At 41.3% G+C, this 20,015-nt stretch overlaps 1 protein-coding gene across 1 annotated transcript in view; it reads right to left on the minus strand.

The window, feature by feature from the left end:
- TACR3 (tachykinin receptor 3) overlaps window positions 1-19,699 on the minus strand; it is a 63,157-nt gene extending 43,458 nt beyond the window's left edge. Inside the window, exon 1 of the mRNA XM_073340040.1 lies at window positions 19,224-19,699. Within this exon, the coding sequence (XP_073196141.1) occupies window positions 19,224-19,699 (476 nt within the window). The remainder of the gene's footprint in view (window positions 1-19,223) is intronic.
- Between the last annotated feature and the right edge of the window lie 316 nt (window positions 19,700-20,015).

Raw genomic sequence — 20,015 nt, forward strand, 5'->3', positions numbered from 1 at the left:
CCACATGAGTAACAGTTTCCAGGACTGTGCCCTTGGATGTTGAACTAGTGTTGCTGCCTGGTTTTTATGGCCAAAATTATCAAAAGCATCTGATGATTTTGGGAGCCCAACTTGAAAGACTCTAAAATGGCTTCGAAATACACTTCAAAATCTTTCATCATATGAATGAGCTAGTATAAAAAGGGTCACACTTTATGTTAAGTGATCATTTATAAAGGGTTAATACATGATTAAAACATCATTGAATCATTTAACTGATAAATTACGTCAAGTCAATCAAAAGTATTTTATCTGGTTTTTAGCTATTTAGTGACTGGTTAGATTATAACTACTGAACAAACATCTATGAATTGCGATTAACCTTTCAAAATTATTTATAGATGTACCATTAGTATAAAGTGAGACCATAAAATGTAAACAAAAAACGAGCCTCCCTCCATGACAGTGGAATTCTCAGGATGATTCAAATTATTGTTAGTGTGTATAAGTGTACACATTTATGCAGTTGAGCTTGATGCCCTAGAGTAGGGTTAATGTATCAGACAAGTAACAAAGTACAAATTATAAGCAGCCTGGCTTTCAAAGATGATGAGCACCTGTAGTGGGAGGCCATAAACACAAAGAGTCAGCAACTAGAGGATGCCCTAGACTGGAATTTCTACATTTATTAAGCTCCCTGCCGCAACACATCCTGATCCTCTCTGGTAACTCTGGAGGACCAGAAACTTTATTAACACTCATGTCCCTTTATTTATAATAAATTCAAATATAATTATAAAGCCATGTATATACCCACAACAGTTCAAAATAAACTACAAATTCCTTAAAACTATTTCCACGATTATGTCCTCTTATCAATTGCATTTAAATAGTACTGAGCAGTATTCTAAAGATCAAGCCTTTGAGGAGGTTTGATCAGTCTTCCAGAGTGTGTTCTCACTTCTATTGAGTTTGTGCATGGTGTTCTCTGTGGAGGGGGCTCACTTCCTGACAAAATACTCACAAGACCCAGATCCTCTCTTTGTTGCATTGAAAAATGTTAAAGATGAACCTGATTTCACCAGAGAAGGCCTCTTTGGAGTCTCCACTAGGAAAGAATTATAACATTCAAAAACCAGTCAGAGAACACTTCAATCTCTTTGGTCACTCGATTACAGACCTAAAAGTGGCAATTCTTCAACAAAAAGACTTCAAAAACAGACTCCAATGAGAGACTGCTGAATTGGAATTAATTTGCAAACTGGATACAATTAACTTAGGCTTGAATAAAGACTGGGAGTGGATGTGTCATTACACAAAGTAAAAAAAAAAAACTATTTCCCTGTGTTTATTTCCCCCCCTACTGTTCCTCAGACATTTTTGTCAACTGCTGGAAATAGCCCACCTTGATTATCCCCACAAAAAGTTTTTCCCCCTTCCCTCCCTGCTCTCCTGCTGGTAATAGCTCACCTTACCTGATCACTCTTGTTACAGTGTGTATGGTAACACCCATTGTTTCATGTTCTCTATGTACATAAATCTCCCCACTGTATTTTCCACTGCATGCATCTGATGAAGCGAGCTGTAGCTCATGAAAGCTTATGTTCAAATAAATTTGTTAGTCTCTAAGGTGCCACGAGTCCTCCTTTTCTTTTTATTCAATATAATGTTACTAGCTGGTGACAGTTAGCAAGTGAGATTGCGCTCTGACACCAATTAGTTCTTCTGGAGAAGGCTGACTGGGGTAGTTGAAGTTAATTACCTAATTAATTGAGGAGGCTGGGTGAGTTAAAGAGCCAATTAGCCCATCAGCTCAAGACTGATAAAAAGGGCACGGAAGGAAGTGAGGGAGAAAAGACCTAGGCTTGCTGAGCCCAGTCTCACTGACATCTCGGGAAAGGGAGATCTCTGGTTCTCTCAGGCCCTGGGGCAAGGGCTGGAAACACAGGGGACGCTACACAGCATTACTGCACAGGACCATAAAGGTGTTAGTGGAGGAAACATAAATGAACAGCGTGGTGTGGGTACGCAGTCACCGGAGTTAGTCATTTATGTTGCTAGAAGACAAGAGCAGAGTGCACCTTACTACATAGCCCCACATAGAATCTTACTGGGCCTTTGCAGATATCCGTCCTGGAATCAATTATCTTTTTTGGAAATCCAGTTACTGCTGCCCCTGTATCAATTTTAAATTTACGGTTTCAACCATTTTTATTCATGCTTGTGCACCCAGGTGTTCTCTGTTCTATTAAGAATATAGTCCCTAGGAGTAAGCATTCACGGTTATCTGATAACACTCCCTCTTCTATCGTTTCCACTACTCTTGGTGATCTGCATGCTATTGCACAGTGTTCGATTTTGTGGCATCTCCTACCTTCTGCCTTGCTAGCTGGACGTAGTTGCAAGCTGTGTCTTGTCACATATTCTATAGCTTTTCTAAGCTTCCCTCCTATTAAGGTTCTTCGGTCTCCCACTCTCCAGTCGTGCATTGTTCTTATGGTGTACATTTGGGTCTTTCTCTCATTACTGTGTCAGTTTTGTCTGAAGCAGTTTCCCATATACTGTTAGTATGCAAGTCACAAAGCTGTTTCTTTACGGCTTCTTGGATTCTTACTTTTGCTAGTGTGAGATCTGAGTCTAACTGAAGCTGTACTGATCAACTGGTGTCTCTTATTAGTTCTGCTAGTTTATATTCGAATGTTCAGCAAGACTATGAACTGCAGTAATAAAAGTCTGAGACTTTTCCTTTGAGGCTGGCACCTCCTACTAAATTTGCCCTTTCATATGTAATATTCTGTCTGCCTATGAAATGGGTATCAAAAGCCTCTTTCACTTTGGAGTATTTTATCTTTTCCTCATAAAAAGATAACATCAGAATGGCCATACTGGGTCAGACCAATTGCCCATCTAGTCCAGAATCCTGTCTTCCGACAATGGCTGGTGCCAGATGCTTCTGAGGAAATGAACAGAACAGGGCAATTTATTGAGTGTCCAGTCCCAGTTTCTGGCAGTCAGAGGCTTAGGGACACCTAGAGCATGGGTTCATGAAGGATGGACCTATCCCCTGTCAACCCACTTATATTTTGACCTTTACAATGTGCCGTGGCAATGAGTTCCACAGGTTGATTGTGTATTGCCTGAAGAAATACTTTCTTATGTTTGTGTTAAAACCTGTTAATTTTATTGGATGACCAGTAGTTCTTGGGTTATGTGAATAGGGAAATAACACTTCCTATTTTATTTTCTCCAGGCCATTCATGATTTTATGGACATCTCTCATATCCCCCCCTTAGTTGTCTCTTTTCTAAGCTGAACAGTCCCAGTCTTTTTAAGCTCTCCTCAGATGGAAGTTGTTCCCTATTCCTAATGATTTTTGTTGCCCTTCTCTGTACCAGTTCCAACTCTAATATACCTTTTTTGAGATTGGGCAACCAGAACTGCATGCAGTTTTCTAGGTGTGGGCAAGCCATGGCTTTATATAGTGGCATTATGATCCTCCAATAGGGAGCAGCATGCACAGTATATCAGCAGCAGCATCACCCATGGCAAATATTACGGCATTACATGGAATTCTTGTGCTTTCTCTGTTAAAACAGAAGTCATCTAGAATTGCTCAAATCTATGGATCTCAGCTGTCTGAGTTGCCAAAATCAGACTTCTCTCACAGACCCATTTGTACTATGGGCTCCATTGCTGTGCTGAGACAAGGCTCTGCCTCCGTCCTGCTGTAGCTTTCACAAGTCTCTTCCCTGATTTTCCATTTTCACTGCTTTGGCAATGGAGTGGGGGGGGTGTCTCATCTTTCCTTTACTCTGTCTTTAGAAAGAGGGATTCATTCACTTCTGACACCATGTAGTATAAGGACATAGACACAAAGATCCATGCTTTAAGCAGCACCTAGAGAACTCCCTAACCAGGAAGTTCCTATGTTTAAACTCCCTGATGCACCACATCTTGGTCCTCTCTGGTAACTGTGTAAGACCAGCAACTCTATTGCTACCCATAAATCCCACAGAGGTCCATGCCGGCTGTAGATGGTCAGCGCCTTTGAAATATAGGCTACTTCTCTTCTGGTGCTTAAATGTGGATTTAGGACCCACACTTTTGACACCAATTGGCTCAATCTCTGTCCAAAAGCAGAAGCGAGTTTAATACAAAACATCTACCATAAACTAGGAGATAAACACAGAGTGTTTGGCAGGTGAGTTACTTTACTTTTTCAGGAGGAGGACTGGAAACGTTCACATTTGAAATCATATTATTTTCTTTAGGCAAAAATATTACACACATGTGCATTGTCAGTAGAAAATGGTATAGTGTCAGCTTCTAGCTGGCAGATCCTTGAGAAGCACATGGACCCCCCAAAATCATGAGCTTTTTTACAACAACAAAAATACATGTGATCTTTTGTGTTTTTTGCCTTTTGATATTTGGACTCACATTTGTTTTTCTCTGCAACTATTAGGGCTAGAAATTTTATTTTTAAATGAAACCTGAGATACTCATATAATCACAAGACGGGGCTATAAGAAAAGCACCAAATATCATGAGACTCATAATAAAATTGCTACACAGACAGGGAGAAGCTGTTTTTCATCTGAGCTCTCTGATCTAATTGGCAAATCAGGGAAAAAAGCCCACAAAGCCCCACAACATTTTATACCAGTGTCTGTCTCTGGCACGCAGTGACCTTGGCTAGCACAATATTATTAGTATTAATGCCATCAGTTAGTGCAAAGCAACAGTGTTTGTTTCATCAATGTAGAGATCAAGGCAATTATATATTTTTGTACAATTGTGTTACACTAGGGGCAAATAAAGTTAATTACCCATAAACTGCATCTTGAAAATAGCATGTTTTGGAAACAGCCGCTTCCCCCCATCCATCTCTTTGGAATGTCACTTTAGAGGACTCTAAAAGAAAATGTCTTCTTGCAAAATCCCAGAAGAGATAAATCCACTATCATATTTCTTACAGTTTAACAACAAAATATCTCTGACTACAATGTCCCAGCCCCATAATGCCTCTACATACAACATATTTGAATAAAAGATATAATGGAAGTCACAGTACTGCTTCTATGTACTCATATATGAATGCAATTATGATGAAAGGTAACTAAAATTTGATTCCTAGCCCCTATCCACATTTATTGTTGCAAAAGATTTGTATATGGCTATTCTTTCTATACATAAACTTTGACTTCCCGTGGGCAGATGGGAGAAAGAGCATATGACATTTAGCTTAAAATAAACAAAAAGTGTGTTTTTACAATTTTTTGAACAGTGACAACATTTGCTACTTCCAAAACCTAGAGGGGACCTAGGCTCCCAATTTAATTTCTCTTCTCTGCTTTAGACATACATTTTGCATTGTTTAAAGCAGGGGTTCTCAAACTTCATTGCACTGTGCCCTCCTTCGGACAACAAAAATTACTACAGAAACCCAGGAGGAGGGACCGAAGCCTGAGCCCGCCCGAGCTCTGCCACCCCAGGCAGGCGGCGCAAAGCCTGAGCCCCACTGCTGCGGGTGGGAGGGCCAAAGCCCAAGGGCTTCAGGCCCAGGCTTCAGCCCCTTGGGCTTCAGCTTCAGCCCCGGGTGTTGGAGCGTGGGCTTGGGCCCCAGCAAGTCTAACGGCAGCCCTGGTGACTCCATTAAAACAGGGTCGCACTTTGGGGGTCCCAACTCACAGTATGAGAACTGCTGGTCTAAAGCAATAATAGGCAGTGCTATTTTGGCAGTGGGACGGGAACAGGTCCCAAGGATATATCTCTGTCCTCCTGAAAGAATGCTACAATAGGGTCAAATCCTATTTCCACATACCAAATCCAAATAAGTGGCACAGAGCACTAATGCCAGGGTGGACAGGAAAGAATCCTTCCTTCTCTTGTTGGTAGGCTGTGGAGCATCGGAACTGTTGCAACCTCCACGTTCACCGTACACAGGGATCTTGGCCAACAGATTTGTACAGTTGTAGACCTACTAGCCACATCTTGCTTTTTTCCCCTTGCTGCTCCTCAAACCTCCCTAGTTGCTATATAAAATGTTCTGTCCCTGATGCACACTGGTGCAAGTGGTGTGTTCTCTGTGCAATGGAACCATGATGGTTCTGCAACTTTGGAAGCCATCTGTGCTTGTGCAGAAAAAGCAACTCTGCCTCACATCTTTTATGGCCCTGACTTGCTACTCCACAGCCATCGCCTATTTCTTAAGCTCCCCCTACCAATGGCAGCAATGCTTAGACGATGTCATCATGTCCTGCACCAGCCTGACCCAATATCTTTCAGATCCAGCAGATGCAGTGGGTACATAGGTGACAAATACAAATGCATATCTTCACGGCACCTGCATACCACATCACTTCTGCAACCATGCAGGTGCCATGCAACCTTTGGCAACTCTACATGTCTGAGGATTTTTCGGTACATGCACATAGCTGTGATCCATAGACACTTCCATGGACCTCAGTTCACCGTATTGTGAAATAAAAGGACAAAGTGTCCATATGAAATAGGTGATGCTTTAGAATGTAGCTTCCAATTTCATGCAAAGTTATACTACTTGAAAGGTGCTGGAGGTGAGTTTGGCAGGAAGCAGCGATGGCTGGCAAGGGTTCATTGCACATACATGCCTCAAGTGGTTTGTCAGGAGTAGAATTCAAGCAGAGATAGATATCAACAGGGAGTCTATTAAAAATAAAAAGCTCTGTTCTATATGCAAAACTGCTTGTTTCAGAATTTCTAATGACTAATACCTTTTAAGGGGATTAAATGATAGTCTGTTATAACAACCGAAGTTTCAACACCATATGTTTAATAGCTTGATGGGTCGGATTTCAACCCATAAAATCAAGGTATAACTTAAGAGTTCAGGGACTGAGATTTAAAATGACAGCATCATAACTAGTACCACATGTCTGACATTTGCTTTGGTACTAAATCAACATGTAAGACGCGCCATATGTTCAGTACTTGGATGCAATGGGAGAAGTACAGGCTAATGTAAAACAGATCTTTAAGTGAAAATGGGTATTTGTGAGGTTTTGAAATGAGTGACTTTTTCTGTGAGCGGGACAAAGAAATCAGTAAGGGTGGGATTTTTGTGGATGGGATTTTCAAAAACACTTGCTAGGTTAGAGCTGGTCAAAATTTTTCAGTTGAAACTTTTTTTTTTGGAAAATGGCTTTTTGACAAAATCAGAAATTTGTGAATACATTTGTTTTGGTTTAAAAATTTGGGGTTTTGGGGTGGGAGGGTTTATCATAAACTAAAAACTGAATATTTTACACTTCTTGGCAACTGAAAAGTGAATATGTTCTGGATTATTTAATTTTATTTTATATAATTAGAAAAAATAGATTTTTTTTTCCTGGTGCAGGTAGGAAGAATCTTTTCCCAACCAGCTCTAAATTAAATCCCCAACTCCCATTGAAAGCCAGTGGGATTTGGGAATCCCTTTGATGCCTTTGAAAATCCCATCCTAAATGAACAATAACTTGTAAGTGAAGTGAAAACATTCCTAATTATATGGATGCAAACTTATAATTTGTCAGTTCGTATGGGCCATATGCCTTCTAGATTAGTGTGTGAATTCCCCTCTATGCACCGAACGCCTGGACACATGATAGGGATGTTTGTCACCTCTGTGAACAGCAAAGGAAGAGGCCAGAAGCTGGGCAGGACAGGGCCATCTTTCTTTATCACCAATGGTAAATTAGAAGAAAGGATAATGCTGTTTCAAACTGTGTGAACATTTCCATTGAGCCCCCACCACACTAGAGGCCACCCAATGCAAGAGAAGTTACAGTTGCAGCTTTGGGCAGACCCTGGTAACATGGATTCTGAATTTTCCAGCCCCAGGCCAAAGACTCTGGGCTGAATTCTCTGCGTATCTCCACTGACTTCAGTGGAGTTACACAAGGGATGAATTTTGTCCATGATTTCCCTTTTTAGAGAAACTCATCACTGGCTCCTTTAATTTCTCAATTGCATATTCTCTCCAGAAGTAGTTGGCTGGACAGTACAATAACCAGTTACATTCACAAGGCAACCTGGTTCTTTGACTGTGAAAATGCGTGTCACAGTGTCAGTTTTTTATAGCAGCCCTTGTTTAGAGTTGTATTTGGGCACATGTGAGTGGCATTAATGAGCTCTCTAATACAAACATTTAATCTACTTAATATAACTCATAACTGTTACAAGGTATTTCATTGTAGGTCTGTAACATATGAAATTGATGTGTGAAAAACACTTTAAAGGAGAGTTTTTTCAATATTTCAGCTAAAAAGAGTGGGTCAGATCGTTAGCTGATGTACATGGGCACATGTCAACAGAGCTCTTCCATTTAAATCAGCTGAAAATCTGGCCCAATATTGTGAGGCTACTGCCCACTGGAGTCAACAGGAGTTCTTCCACTGCTTCAGTGGGATTTGGATCAGGCCCTTGGTCTCTTTGTCCAATTTAAAAATACAATCAAAAGTAAAGCCAGCAGCTACTCTCCATCCCCAAATCAAAAATAAACAAGCAAAATAAAAAGCCCAATAATATTCTCCTTCCTTACACACACACACCAGCCCCTATCATGTCTCTCCTTCCCCAAATGCCTGAGTAAATAGATGGGCCTGCCCTGAAGATCACTAAATCCTGGATATTCTGGACCAAGTGGGATAGCTAATGTTTAAGTTGAGGGCCCCTCATGGAACATTCTATTGGCAGCTCTTTCTTTTGTACTGAGGGGGCTCCCTCTGGAGTACCTCTGTGGGTTACAACAAATGTAATGCGGCATGGAGGGTAAGCCAGTTTCTAAAAGAGGCGGATCTTAAGCCTGGTTTAGACACATCACTTAATAAACAGGCTGCTGCAGTTCACCCCACCCACTCCTGGCTTCAGTTTCTGGGTTGTGTCTGTAAAGTTTCTAGAAATTTCCACAGTCCCCACCATGAAGGAAGGTTGGAATAATCAGACTATTCACTTCTTCAGACAAATCCATTGATCGAGACTTTGTGGATGTTATGGTGGAAGCAAAGAACGCTGTTGTTGCTTCTCAGACAAGCACTGCAGAGAAGTTCAAAAAAGTCTTTATAATGCAATCTTAGGCAAAATTGAAATTGGATTGAAAATCTGATCTTTCAGGGACCTTGGCAGATAAAGCAGATTTCCTTTCTGATACTAAAGGTGATCTTTCTCTCACCCTCAGTTCTCAAAGATGAGGGAAAACTGAAGCTAGTTATGAAAAAGTGTCAATTTTCCTCACAAAAGAGCTGCAGTTTCCTTTGTGGTCTTATCTTTCATCCCAGGCTATTCTAATTTGCAATATGCCCTTGGTAATGTATTTACTTAGCCTTAATTTAATTCCTCAGATTAAACAGCTTCTTTTAAAATAGGAACACTACCCAGCAGGGTGCTGTTGAAAGAGTCTGGTAGAATCAGCCTTCCCAGCTCTGGAAGGGCTGAGGAGAGCTCTTTCTTCTCCTTATCCTCCTGATTCCACTATGCTTTATATGTTGTTTGTGCTTCATTATGTATGTATGCTAGAGATGGGCATAAAAGTATCATTCCCTAAACTTTGGGAGCAGTCAAAATCTGAACCTGGACTCAATACTGCGGCACATTTCTAGTATAAATAGCTTATTTCAGCAACATTATTACATCCTATCTTTTATTTCCAGCCCCATCAGATAAATGCAAATCTCACGCAATTGTGAACAATTTTATTTGGAGCAGAATACCAATGTTGTGTAATTTACATCCCAACCTGTAGGAAAATTATGAAATTAAAGATTTAGGGTTATCTTAACTTTGGTTAAGGAAATATATGTGTTGTGAAGAAAGGCACTCATTAGCAAATAGAAGAAAGGTCTTGAAAATAATAACTTATAAGGCCAGAAGAAATGAAGTAGGGAGGATGTCTAGTTCAAAGAATAACAAATGAGATAAGAGGAAGTTTCTAAAAGGAAGGCCTCTGCCTGAGAGGAAGAACTGCAGATGGTTTTAAATAAAACAAAGAGTATCTGTCTTAAAATGAGCCATCATAGCCCTTCCCAACACACACACGAGTGTTAAATCCTATGTGAACCCGGGTGCAATGGAAAAACTGTTGGCAATAAAAAGGAGGGGAAAAAAGGCCTTGGGAAGAAATGAGGTTTTAAATCTTGTCTGGATCAAGACTGGAAATAAGGGTGAACTATCTCAAGTTGGTTTTTAGTGAAAGTCAGTAATTGGCAATGACATCACTTGTTTTTTAAAGGGTATAAAAAGGAAACTCTTAAAGGGTTCATTGCTAATACCTTTCTGATCACACCGGAGCGGACCAATATGGGTCTAAGCACTCCTGGGTTTAGCCTGTTGGTAAGTATCTTGGTCAAATGCTTATAAATGTTTTGTTACTGTATGGATGTAGTCAATTGCTTATTATTTAGGCTTTTTAGGCATGTTAGAGCAATTGTATAAGTACCATTTGGCCTTTGGATTTAATAAATAATTTGTTTAAATTAGTGTTTGGTTTCCATGTTAATATTAATAATTTTGAATATTATTAATAATTCCAAGGCAACCCAATTCCTGTTAAAGTTGATTGAATTCCCGTTGGCATAATTGGAAGTTGGACCAGAACCTTAAATATTGAATCCACATAAATCTTATTTAAATTATATAAAATTGTGAAAAATTTGATAGCTATAGGTGTTCATCAGCACCTCAGCCCTGCGGGGTCAAGGCTAGAACGTACAAAAATTATTTTGTGCGTATGTGAGAGAGACACAGAGCTAGAGTGTGTGTGTGTGTATGTATGTGTGAGAGACAGAGTGTGTGTGTGAAAGAGAGAGAGACAGACACAGAAACAGTGAGTGTGTGTGTTTGTGTGATACAGAGACAGTGTGTATGTGTGTGAGACAGAGACAGGGTGTGTGCGTGAGAAACTGTGTGTGTGTGTGTGAGAAAGAGACACAGAGACAGAATGTGTGTGTATGTGTGTGAGAGAGACAGTGTGTATGTGTGTTATGAGACAGAGTGGTGTGTGTATGTGTGAGAGAGAGTAACAGAGTGAGTGAGCGTGTGTGTGAGAGAGCTTGTGTGTGCTCTGGCTGCTATGTTGGCAGGAGAGCGTCTCCCGCCGACATAGTGCTGTCCACACTTCTGCTGGTGTCACCTATGTATTTTTTTCAAACCTCTTGTTGACAGAAGTTTTACCGACAAAAGTGCTAGTGTAGACATACTGTAAGACAACAATATGCCATGAAGTCAATTGGTGATGTAGAAGTACTGAAAATCAAACCCTGTGTGTCTCAGATTGGGCTCTCAAAAACTGACACAGTCAAAAGTAGAGGACATGTTTGAAAAAGAAGTCCTTGACTTCTCTATGCTTTACTGTCCCCATCTGGGAAATGGGGGAAAATGCTAATTGATCTCACTGGACGCTGGGAGGCCTAATCCATAAACTATTAATATTTGCAAAGTGGCTAGAGATATTCAGGTGGAATGGCACTATACAAGTAAATTTTTACAATGTGAATATTTTTGTTGCTGTGATAAAATCCGAGGAGGATAATATATTAAAATGATATGCAAAGCAAGAAACCTATCTTTGACCTAGCTGAAAGAATTAACTGTCTGGATACTCAGATATTCTCTGAATACAGACGTCAAAGTGCAGAGTATTTTAGCTCCTCAAAGGAATAAGTCCAACAGGCAGACATGACAGAAAGGGTAATTCACATGCACATGTAATGAGAGGAATGGGGCAAGGTATTGCTAACAGTCACAAAGAGAATTTGCATTCCAGATTTGTTAGCAGATCGCCTTCCTGAAAAAACCCCTCTGTACTGCAAATTTTGTTTTGGAGGATTGGTATGTTTCAGAATATATAACTATGTTGAGTAGATTCCATTTTGGGTCTGAACTTTTTGAAGCAGATGAAATGAAAAATAAAGATGGTTAGTAAAACATGGAAATATATGTGTGTGTAATATGCTATGATTAGACTTAAGATCAAACAAAGGTGAATCATGAACTGAATGCTTTGAAAATGCCAAAGTGGCAATGGGCTGGCCGTGTTACATATTGGGTCTATGGTATGAATCCAATGTTATCAATAAGGAAAAGGAAAATAAGGAATTGAGAGACCTTGAGAGACCCCCTTTACACATTACTGCTGTCTGTGCAGAGCGCACCTCACCACATACAAAACAGTCCTGATATGAAGAATTCCAATTTCAGTCGGGTAACTTGCTGAGGTAGGGATGTAGCTACCCCTTCATTTAAGTCTGGAGCCTGAGATGACTTTAGCATCTGCGGCTCCAGGATTAGGCGACTGATTTTTTTGATGCTGTTAGAGAGTCAATGACTCGGTTCAGCATGTGATGTGTTGGCCACGCTGGCCACGCTATGAGGATTATGATATCAGTATTTTTTAGCAAAAGAAATGAGGGTCCAAGTTATTGCACATAGGAAGAAGCATACTGAACCAAACTTCCATATAAAATCAATCATGTATTCACTTCCATCAAGACGATTAATCTTAAAGTATAAAAAACTATGAAATCAAGGATTTTTTGTGTGTGTTTTCCCCCAGAGCAACCAGTACTCTTGAATGCACTGTTTAGGAGGAAGATTTTTCAGCAACCAGGCCTGTTGGGATACCATCACACCACCAGGAAGAGCTCTGCATGGCTCGAAAACTAGTCTCTCTTAGCAACAGAAGCTGGTCCAATAGAAGTTATTACCTCACTCACCTTGTCTCTGTAACGAAGGCAATACTGGTTTTGCCTAAAAAAAGGCTGTGGGATGGGCCTGATTATGAAAGGAGTAGGGATTTATTGGAAAGAAACAAGCTTTCCAGTTTCCAAGAGAAACATCAAGCATAGACTATTTACATGGAGCAAACAAAGAGCTCGAACACTATGTAATTAGTTCACAAGCAAAGGCAGTGATGTATGGAACATTAATATGTTCAAATAGAGCGTTAGATAAATTTGCTCAGCAGGGGAAGGGTGACGCAATAGAGGAAAAAGAAAATATTGAGTAGAATACAAGAACACAAGACATGGGCACAGAGCTGCACTTTTAAGAGTTTCTTTTCTTAAAGTGAATGGAGTAGCTCATTGGTAGAACAAATTAGTCACTTTCTGTTTAAAACAGTAATTTTACATTGTAGAAAATGTATTGGATTAATTGTTTCCTCTTTGTTGAAGAAAGGAGTGGTAATTAGGGCAATGGGATCTTTACATATTTTGCTTTGCAAAGAGGTTCCTGGCATCTACTGAACCCTGCAGTTTGGTTCTTGTGGGTTGGAGACAAATCACTCTTGGAGGCTCATTTGAAGCTCTGACAAAATGCCCCTTCCTATTCTAGATTGAACCCTTGTGCCAAAAGGACCCCTTACTACTCCCCAACAAGCCCTATAATGCCTCATGAATGGCCTGAGCTAAACCTTTTGAAATCAGCCAAAAGATTCCCACTGTTTCTTTTTTTATTAAGCCCTAAGCCATCTAAAGGTCTAATGAAATACCTTATGGGAGTTGTAGGAGGGAGTGGTAGCTATGGAGCATGATTCAGGGAGGGAGGGTCACTGGCTTCTAACTTTTGTAGTTACAGGCTCTGGCTAGTTTGAGGCTCAGTACAAGTATTTCACAGAGCTCAAGTCATAATTGCCTGCTTTCACATGAAATAGTATAGCCTTAGAGTGAGGGGATGTGCACCCCACACCAGCCCTGAGAGGCCAGTTAGGTTATCCTGCCTCACCTGAGAGAAGGAGGGCCAGAGTTAACTGAGAATGAAGCCCAGCTGGAAAAAGGGGTGGACAATAGTATAAAAACAGGAAGCTGAAAAACAGAGGGGGCTGCAGTGGAGGGAGGCTCTAGTCACTTCCTGGGATGGGGGTGGCTCAGTGACAAGAAGGAAGTCTAGAGGGAGCGTAAGGCCTGAGTGCCTATCCTCGAGTAAGCAGTCTGGTAAGAAGCTAGGAGGGGGTGAAATAGCCACTGGGAGCAGAGTAAGCTCCTGGGGCAAAATGAGGTAGGGAGGCTTGGCAGGAAGGAGCCTAGGGATGAGTACTGAGGACCTTGATTGCTAGTTATAGGTTCTCTAGGTTAGAACCCAGAGTAGCGGATGGGATGGGCTCCTTTGCTAGCTACTGATAGAGGCATTAACCCCTAAGCTAGGATTGAACACTATCCGGAGATGGCCAGACTCTTGTCCTATGGGATTTTGTAACTTGAAAAGGGGTGTATTAAATCATGTCTGGTCTGGAGGGCTGAATTTTGGGGAGAGAGACCACTGCGGTAATGGAACAACTGTCAGCAGGGGATGCCATATGGGGAGAGAGCTGCTATGCCACACCTGCCCATGAGGAAGTGCTCTTGTGGTGAGTGAACCTCTTCATATGTAGGCACGATGGTATGAGTTAAATACAAAATAGAAACCTGAATCTCCAGACGAGGAAATTCAGAATGTAAGTTAAGATACTTATGTCAAATTTTGTGCATTCATTTCTCTGGAGGTCTTGTTTTGCTTTATCAGAAATATGAATAAGGTAGGAAAAAAGTTTATATATATATATATATATATACACACACACACATACACCCTCTCTTTCCAATACCAGTGTCCTGCTTCTGATGCCAGTGTTGGCCCTCTGCTGAGTAGTAGCAAATTCTGGGACCTTGCATGTTGGTTTTCAAGTGAAGGAGAAATGAGTGATACAGAGTAAGTCTATATCCTAAATGTAACTTGCGGTGTGTGTGTGTGTGTATAGACACACACACACATATATATCCTGGAACAGAGGCATCACAAATAGCACACAAGCAAATCACTCTTCAGAAATCTTAGCCTATACTCCAGCACTTGGTTCCTGGAAAGCTACTCCAAATCCAGTGAGCACTCTCTATCTGCCACAGCTTCCTCCAAGGACTACTGCATATAAAAAGCTAATAACAATATGGCATTTCTTCAAAGAGCAAAAACTTCTTTGCAGACTAGGAAAAAGGACTTCTAATATGTGTAACATTGCTATCTGGTGACTCCTTACATACTAATGTGTTTATGAATCTTGGAAAAAGTGAGAGAATTATTATGGAAATGCTAACAGTATGTTAGTTGTGATTTTTTTTTTTAGGGTGTGTTAATAGTATAAATACACACGAAAAGAAAGAAATTAAAACCGAGATGCTACCTTTCATTATGCACATAAAATACCCAAAGCTTTTTATCCTGGGAGTCTTCAACATCCATGCTGACAATGTCTGTGGTGCTATGTTCCAAAACCTACCCATTTTCACTAGTATTGTCACAGTTAATTTCAAGGCCTAAACACATAGTAGTTCATAGGGTAAGCCTGATTTTTCTAGACTGGAAATGAGTATAGGGAACACACGTATTAAACTACCCAACCCTTCCAGCATGACCACACCACCATCTCCTCCTCTATGCTGAGATCAGTGTAGCTGGTGGAATGGGGCCATTGGTCATTAGACCCAAAGATTAGAATTATTATGATCATTCACTAGGCCTGGTACCAGAGCATCCCCTTACTGCTTTACTCTTGGAACCTCAGAGTTTTTCCTCCCCAACCGGAAAGAGGGCAAGTAGAAATGAAAACTGGTAGTAGGAAACAGCAAATAAAGTCAGATTTCAACACACAGCCTCCTTACAAGCCTACATGATGGCTGTGGGAGAAAACTAGATGTTTTACGTCTTCTCTGTTAGAGGCTGCTAAATTTACACTTTGGACTGTGAATAACTTCATTAACCCAAAATGTCTTCCTCCTCAACTTCTGAACTCGGCACCTCCTTGCTGCAATGAACTATCAGCTTCACTGAGGAGATCACCTTAGTCTGGGATGGCCTATGTGGGTTCCAGTGACTTCATACTGAACACAGTATTGATAAAGCACATCCATCCAAGAACTTGACTTAGTCACTCAACAGAGTCCTAGAAATACTGAAGGAAATCCACATCACTTGAGACTTTGATCAATGCCCTTCTTGGTAGTTAATGACACCTGGGACAGTGAAGAATATCCTGTGGATACTAATGCATACAATCAATAAAACTTAGTTACAGGTATGCATTTTTGAGTCTCAGAACCTTGATTTTAATAGCTTCTAGTCATATGGGACATATACACTTCTGCAAAAGAAGCTGTTGGTTTAATGTCAGTCCTTGGGTAGCATTTCCCCCCAGTGTTTTAAATTTGATGCATTGGCATATGGTTCTTAAATATTTTTTTAACATTGTTTTCTTGACATGCTAATTATATTGTATTTTATTTCAGTGCTGTTTCTTAAGTGCCCTGGCACACTACATGGAAGTGATTTATAAATAAAATAGCCATAAAGTAACATTTGCATTTCTATAGTGCCTTTCATGTGGCAAAATCAAGTATATAACATTCAGTAATGAACTAGCACAGCACCTCTGTGAGGTAGGCATGAGAAACAGATCACTTCACCCACTGCTGAAATGCATACGTGTCCAATGTGGAATGTGACACCTGTTTAACAGCACTTACACATCAATTTAAGACAGGAAGTGAAGAATATAACATATCCAATTGATGATGTTGGTGGTATTTAGATTGGCAGAATTTAATTGCTGGAGTTAAAACTTGACCAAGATACCAGAAGCAACATCCTGGCTCTGACAGTAAGTGTGAGATCTTTCATGAAAGCAAGCAGGAATCCAGCATTATATCTCTTCTCTAGGAAGTGACCTCTTTGAGAACAGTGTCCTGTGAAGGACATGCTACCTATCTGGGTTCTGTGAGGGGTTGGGTCTTGGATCCTCCTTGGGATTCCCAGCTAAACTGTTTCCTTATGAGTCTGCAGGGATGTGCTGTAGAAGCAGGTGGGGAAGGGTTAAAAGATATGAAGCATGTGCATTTGGGTGTCTGGCCCAGCTGTTTAGGTATAAAAGAAGGCAGCAGTGGCTGCGGCTCTCCTGCTTGAGCCTCAGAAGGAGGAGCTTTTTGTCTTAAAAGACTTTTTTGATAAACCCTGCAGAGAGCTGAATATTTGTTTTTTACTGGGCAACAAAAGGACTCATTGAACAGTTGATTGCACGCCTCCTTCCACCAAGGGAAGACTGTGTGTTTTTTCTGGGTGCAGGTTCCTGTGGAGGAGGGAGATGTCTTCTGTTGACAGCCCCCATTCTGATCTCTGAGCCCAGTCACTTGTTCTCAGAAATAAGTTGGAGGAAAGAATGGCACCTAACGAATTTCTAACACTGTGTGCCTTTCAACCTGTTAAAACCAAGCCAAACATTTCAGATACGTTTTAGGTCCATCATGTATGCTTTAGGCAGTGTGGAGCAGGGAGCAGGACAGGTGTTTTTTTTCACTCATTCTAGAAATACACCTATCTCTCTTCCTTGGGGGCTTTGTAACACAGGACAACTTCATCTTTGATTCCAATCTCCTAGAATAATCAGCAATATTTGGTGTAATGCAATATCTCAATTTTTTTCTCACAAAAAATGCAGACAAGGCATCTGGATCAATATGAATAAAATCTTAGGGCCAGATCCTCAGTACCCACTAAAGACTCTTTGGAGTACTGAGGACATTAAATTAGCCCTAAATGGGCAGCTGGGGAATCCTCAGCCTTCATAAGGATGGCACACCTGGCTTTATTCCATCTGTTCTATGTCCCCTTCAGCAGAGGGGTGTGTGTTGGAGGTGAGGTAAAGTGAGTTGGTAGCAGGAGTGAAGTCAGAGCACAGTGTACTCTTACAATTTGGGGCTGGTAGAATGGCCCTCACTAGCCCCAGGAGCAGAGGAAGTGGAAAGGTGGCTTAGAATCACACTTCTGTCAGCCGTACCTAGCATGAGTTCTTGCAGCTGAGAATTCAGCCTTCAGACTTACAATTTAGTAGAACTCACAAAGAAGTATTATGATCTTCTGCTCTGTAGGAATGCTGCTGCTGTCTTTGCACTTGTTTTTAAAGCTTCATATGATTGAACCTTTTTAAAAATTCTCACCCCAAAGTTTCAGATTTTCTAGCAAGTTAAGTGAGCAAAACTACAGAACATGGTTTTAATAGCTTATGTACTCTCTTGCATTTAAAAAGTTATAAATGCACTGCAATAACAAACACGTAGTAAAGAGTCTTAGAAATAACTACACTACCTATTGCTGCAGATCTGCATCTTAAAGCTACCAATTTTTCTGAATGTAAACTAAATTGCTTAGGCTCATGAAGGAAGTGCTGAGTCTCCCTTTCAATATAGTGTATGTGAAAGTGATCAGGAAGAAGGGAGCACTTCCTAAGGGAGAGCCACAGACTGATCTTGCAAGAGTCAGGGAACAATCTAGTGAAACATTTTTGTGAGATTTGATGGTGTCGTCAATAGGAACCTCTGTATCATTCCTATCCCACTAGCATCAAGAACACCAGGATGAAGTTTTGTCCCTATTCTATTTTCTCTCATGATCACAGCCTTCCTTGCTCTGATTATTGAAAAGGAAATCATATACTTTATTAAAAACATAATACCTCCTGTAGCCACACGTACTGGCATACACAAATGACAATGTAAATATTTTCATTAGCTAAGATCAGGAGGGGCAAAGCTGAAAAAAGCTTCCTACTAGGGGAGTTACTGACAACAGTGTGAGGTTGCGGGCCCTCTGCTGAGGAAGTAAACTACAATTCATAGAATATCAGGGTTGGAAGGGACCTCAGAGGTAGATGCTTCTCTCAGATGTGTCCTCCTCAGTGGCTGCCAGCTGCAGAAATAAAGAGGGAAATTTGAAATGCTTCCTCTAATCACACCATTAGTATAGACTCTCCAGCAGCGGGGTGTAGCACAATGGCATGGACTGTATGGACGGAGCATCTTCCTTGGTCAAGAGCACACCCAGAGCAGGTGCTGGCATAGCACAATCATTATTGAAAGGATGGGAGCAAAGACAGCTGCTGAAGTCATCACACAGGAAAAGAATGTGAAAGAGACTAAGGGAGCAGAAATAAAAGATGACAAGGAGAGAGAGACTGAGAGGTAAATCAGACAGAGGGGAAAAAAAAGTTAAAATGAGCATTAGGGAAGGATCTTGAAAAGGCACAGTGGAGTGTCAGTGCTGATCTGTCTAACAGACACAAGGACTGCAGCAGGATTTCCACACAGAGCACTTTGGGTACAGTGTTCATCACTCAACCCCCTCACCTATTTGGCTTTCTCTCTCAGGGATTTTTCAGCAGAGAGATTCTGTCTCCACCCCATCTTCACCTGTCCCCACCCTTCTCTCACCTGTCCACAGCAATCGCCGTCATGGAGTAGATGCTGGCGAAGACCGCAGTGATGGGGAAGAAGTTGTGGAAGCGGCAGTAAGCCTCCCCAAAGTACCACTCGCTGTGCAGGGCATAGATAAAGTTGATGACGGTGTTGAAAGCAGCCATGGAGGCATCCGAGAAGGCCAGGTTCACCAGGAAATAGTTAGTCACTGTCCTCATACGCTTGTGAGCCAAGATGATCCAGATGACAATCAAGTTGCCAAAGACGGCCACGGCCACCACCCCACCATAAGCCAGAGACCACAGGGCAATGCGCCAGGAGGGCTGCACAAATTGATTGGAGAAGTTAGCTGTTGCAGGTGCTAACGGGGAGGAGATGTTACCAGCCTGAGCTCCCAGAGGCTGCCCCCAGTTGCCTCCTGATCCAGAGAAGCTTGTGTTCCAGCCGCTGCTCTCATTTGCACTCCAGCTGGATGCAGGTATAGAAGTCATCTTGAATGTCTCCCCTTGTCCCAGCAATATGAAAGTCTTCCCCCCACTTCCCCTCCCACCCCACCCAAAAATAAGACAGTTGATCAACAAAATGAGACTCACTCAGTGGAAGTGAGAGAGGGATCAGAGCAGGCTTGAGCAACACCACATGTGGTTATGCTGCTTGAACTATAGAAGGATGCTACACTCGCTGGACCAGGAGAGCTGCTGCTTGTGAGTAGTACACGCCGTCCCCTTCCCTCTCTGTGCAGCCAGCTCTCTCTCTCTGCTTTGCTGAAGGGGATCAGGAGCTGAGGCACCTTTTATAGGATTGTGT

Source organism: Lepidochelys kempii, chromosome 4 (assembly GCF_965140265.1).
Source record: "Lepidochelys kempii isolate rLepKem1 chromosome 4, rLepKem1.hap2, whole genome shotgun sequence".
Classification (NCBI taxonomy): domain Eukaryota; kingdom Metazoa; phylum Chordata; order Testudines; family Cheloniidae; genus Lepidochelys; species Lepidochelys kempii.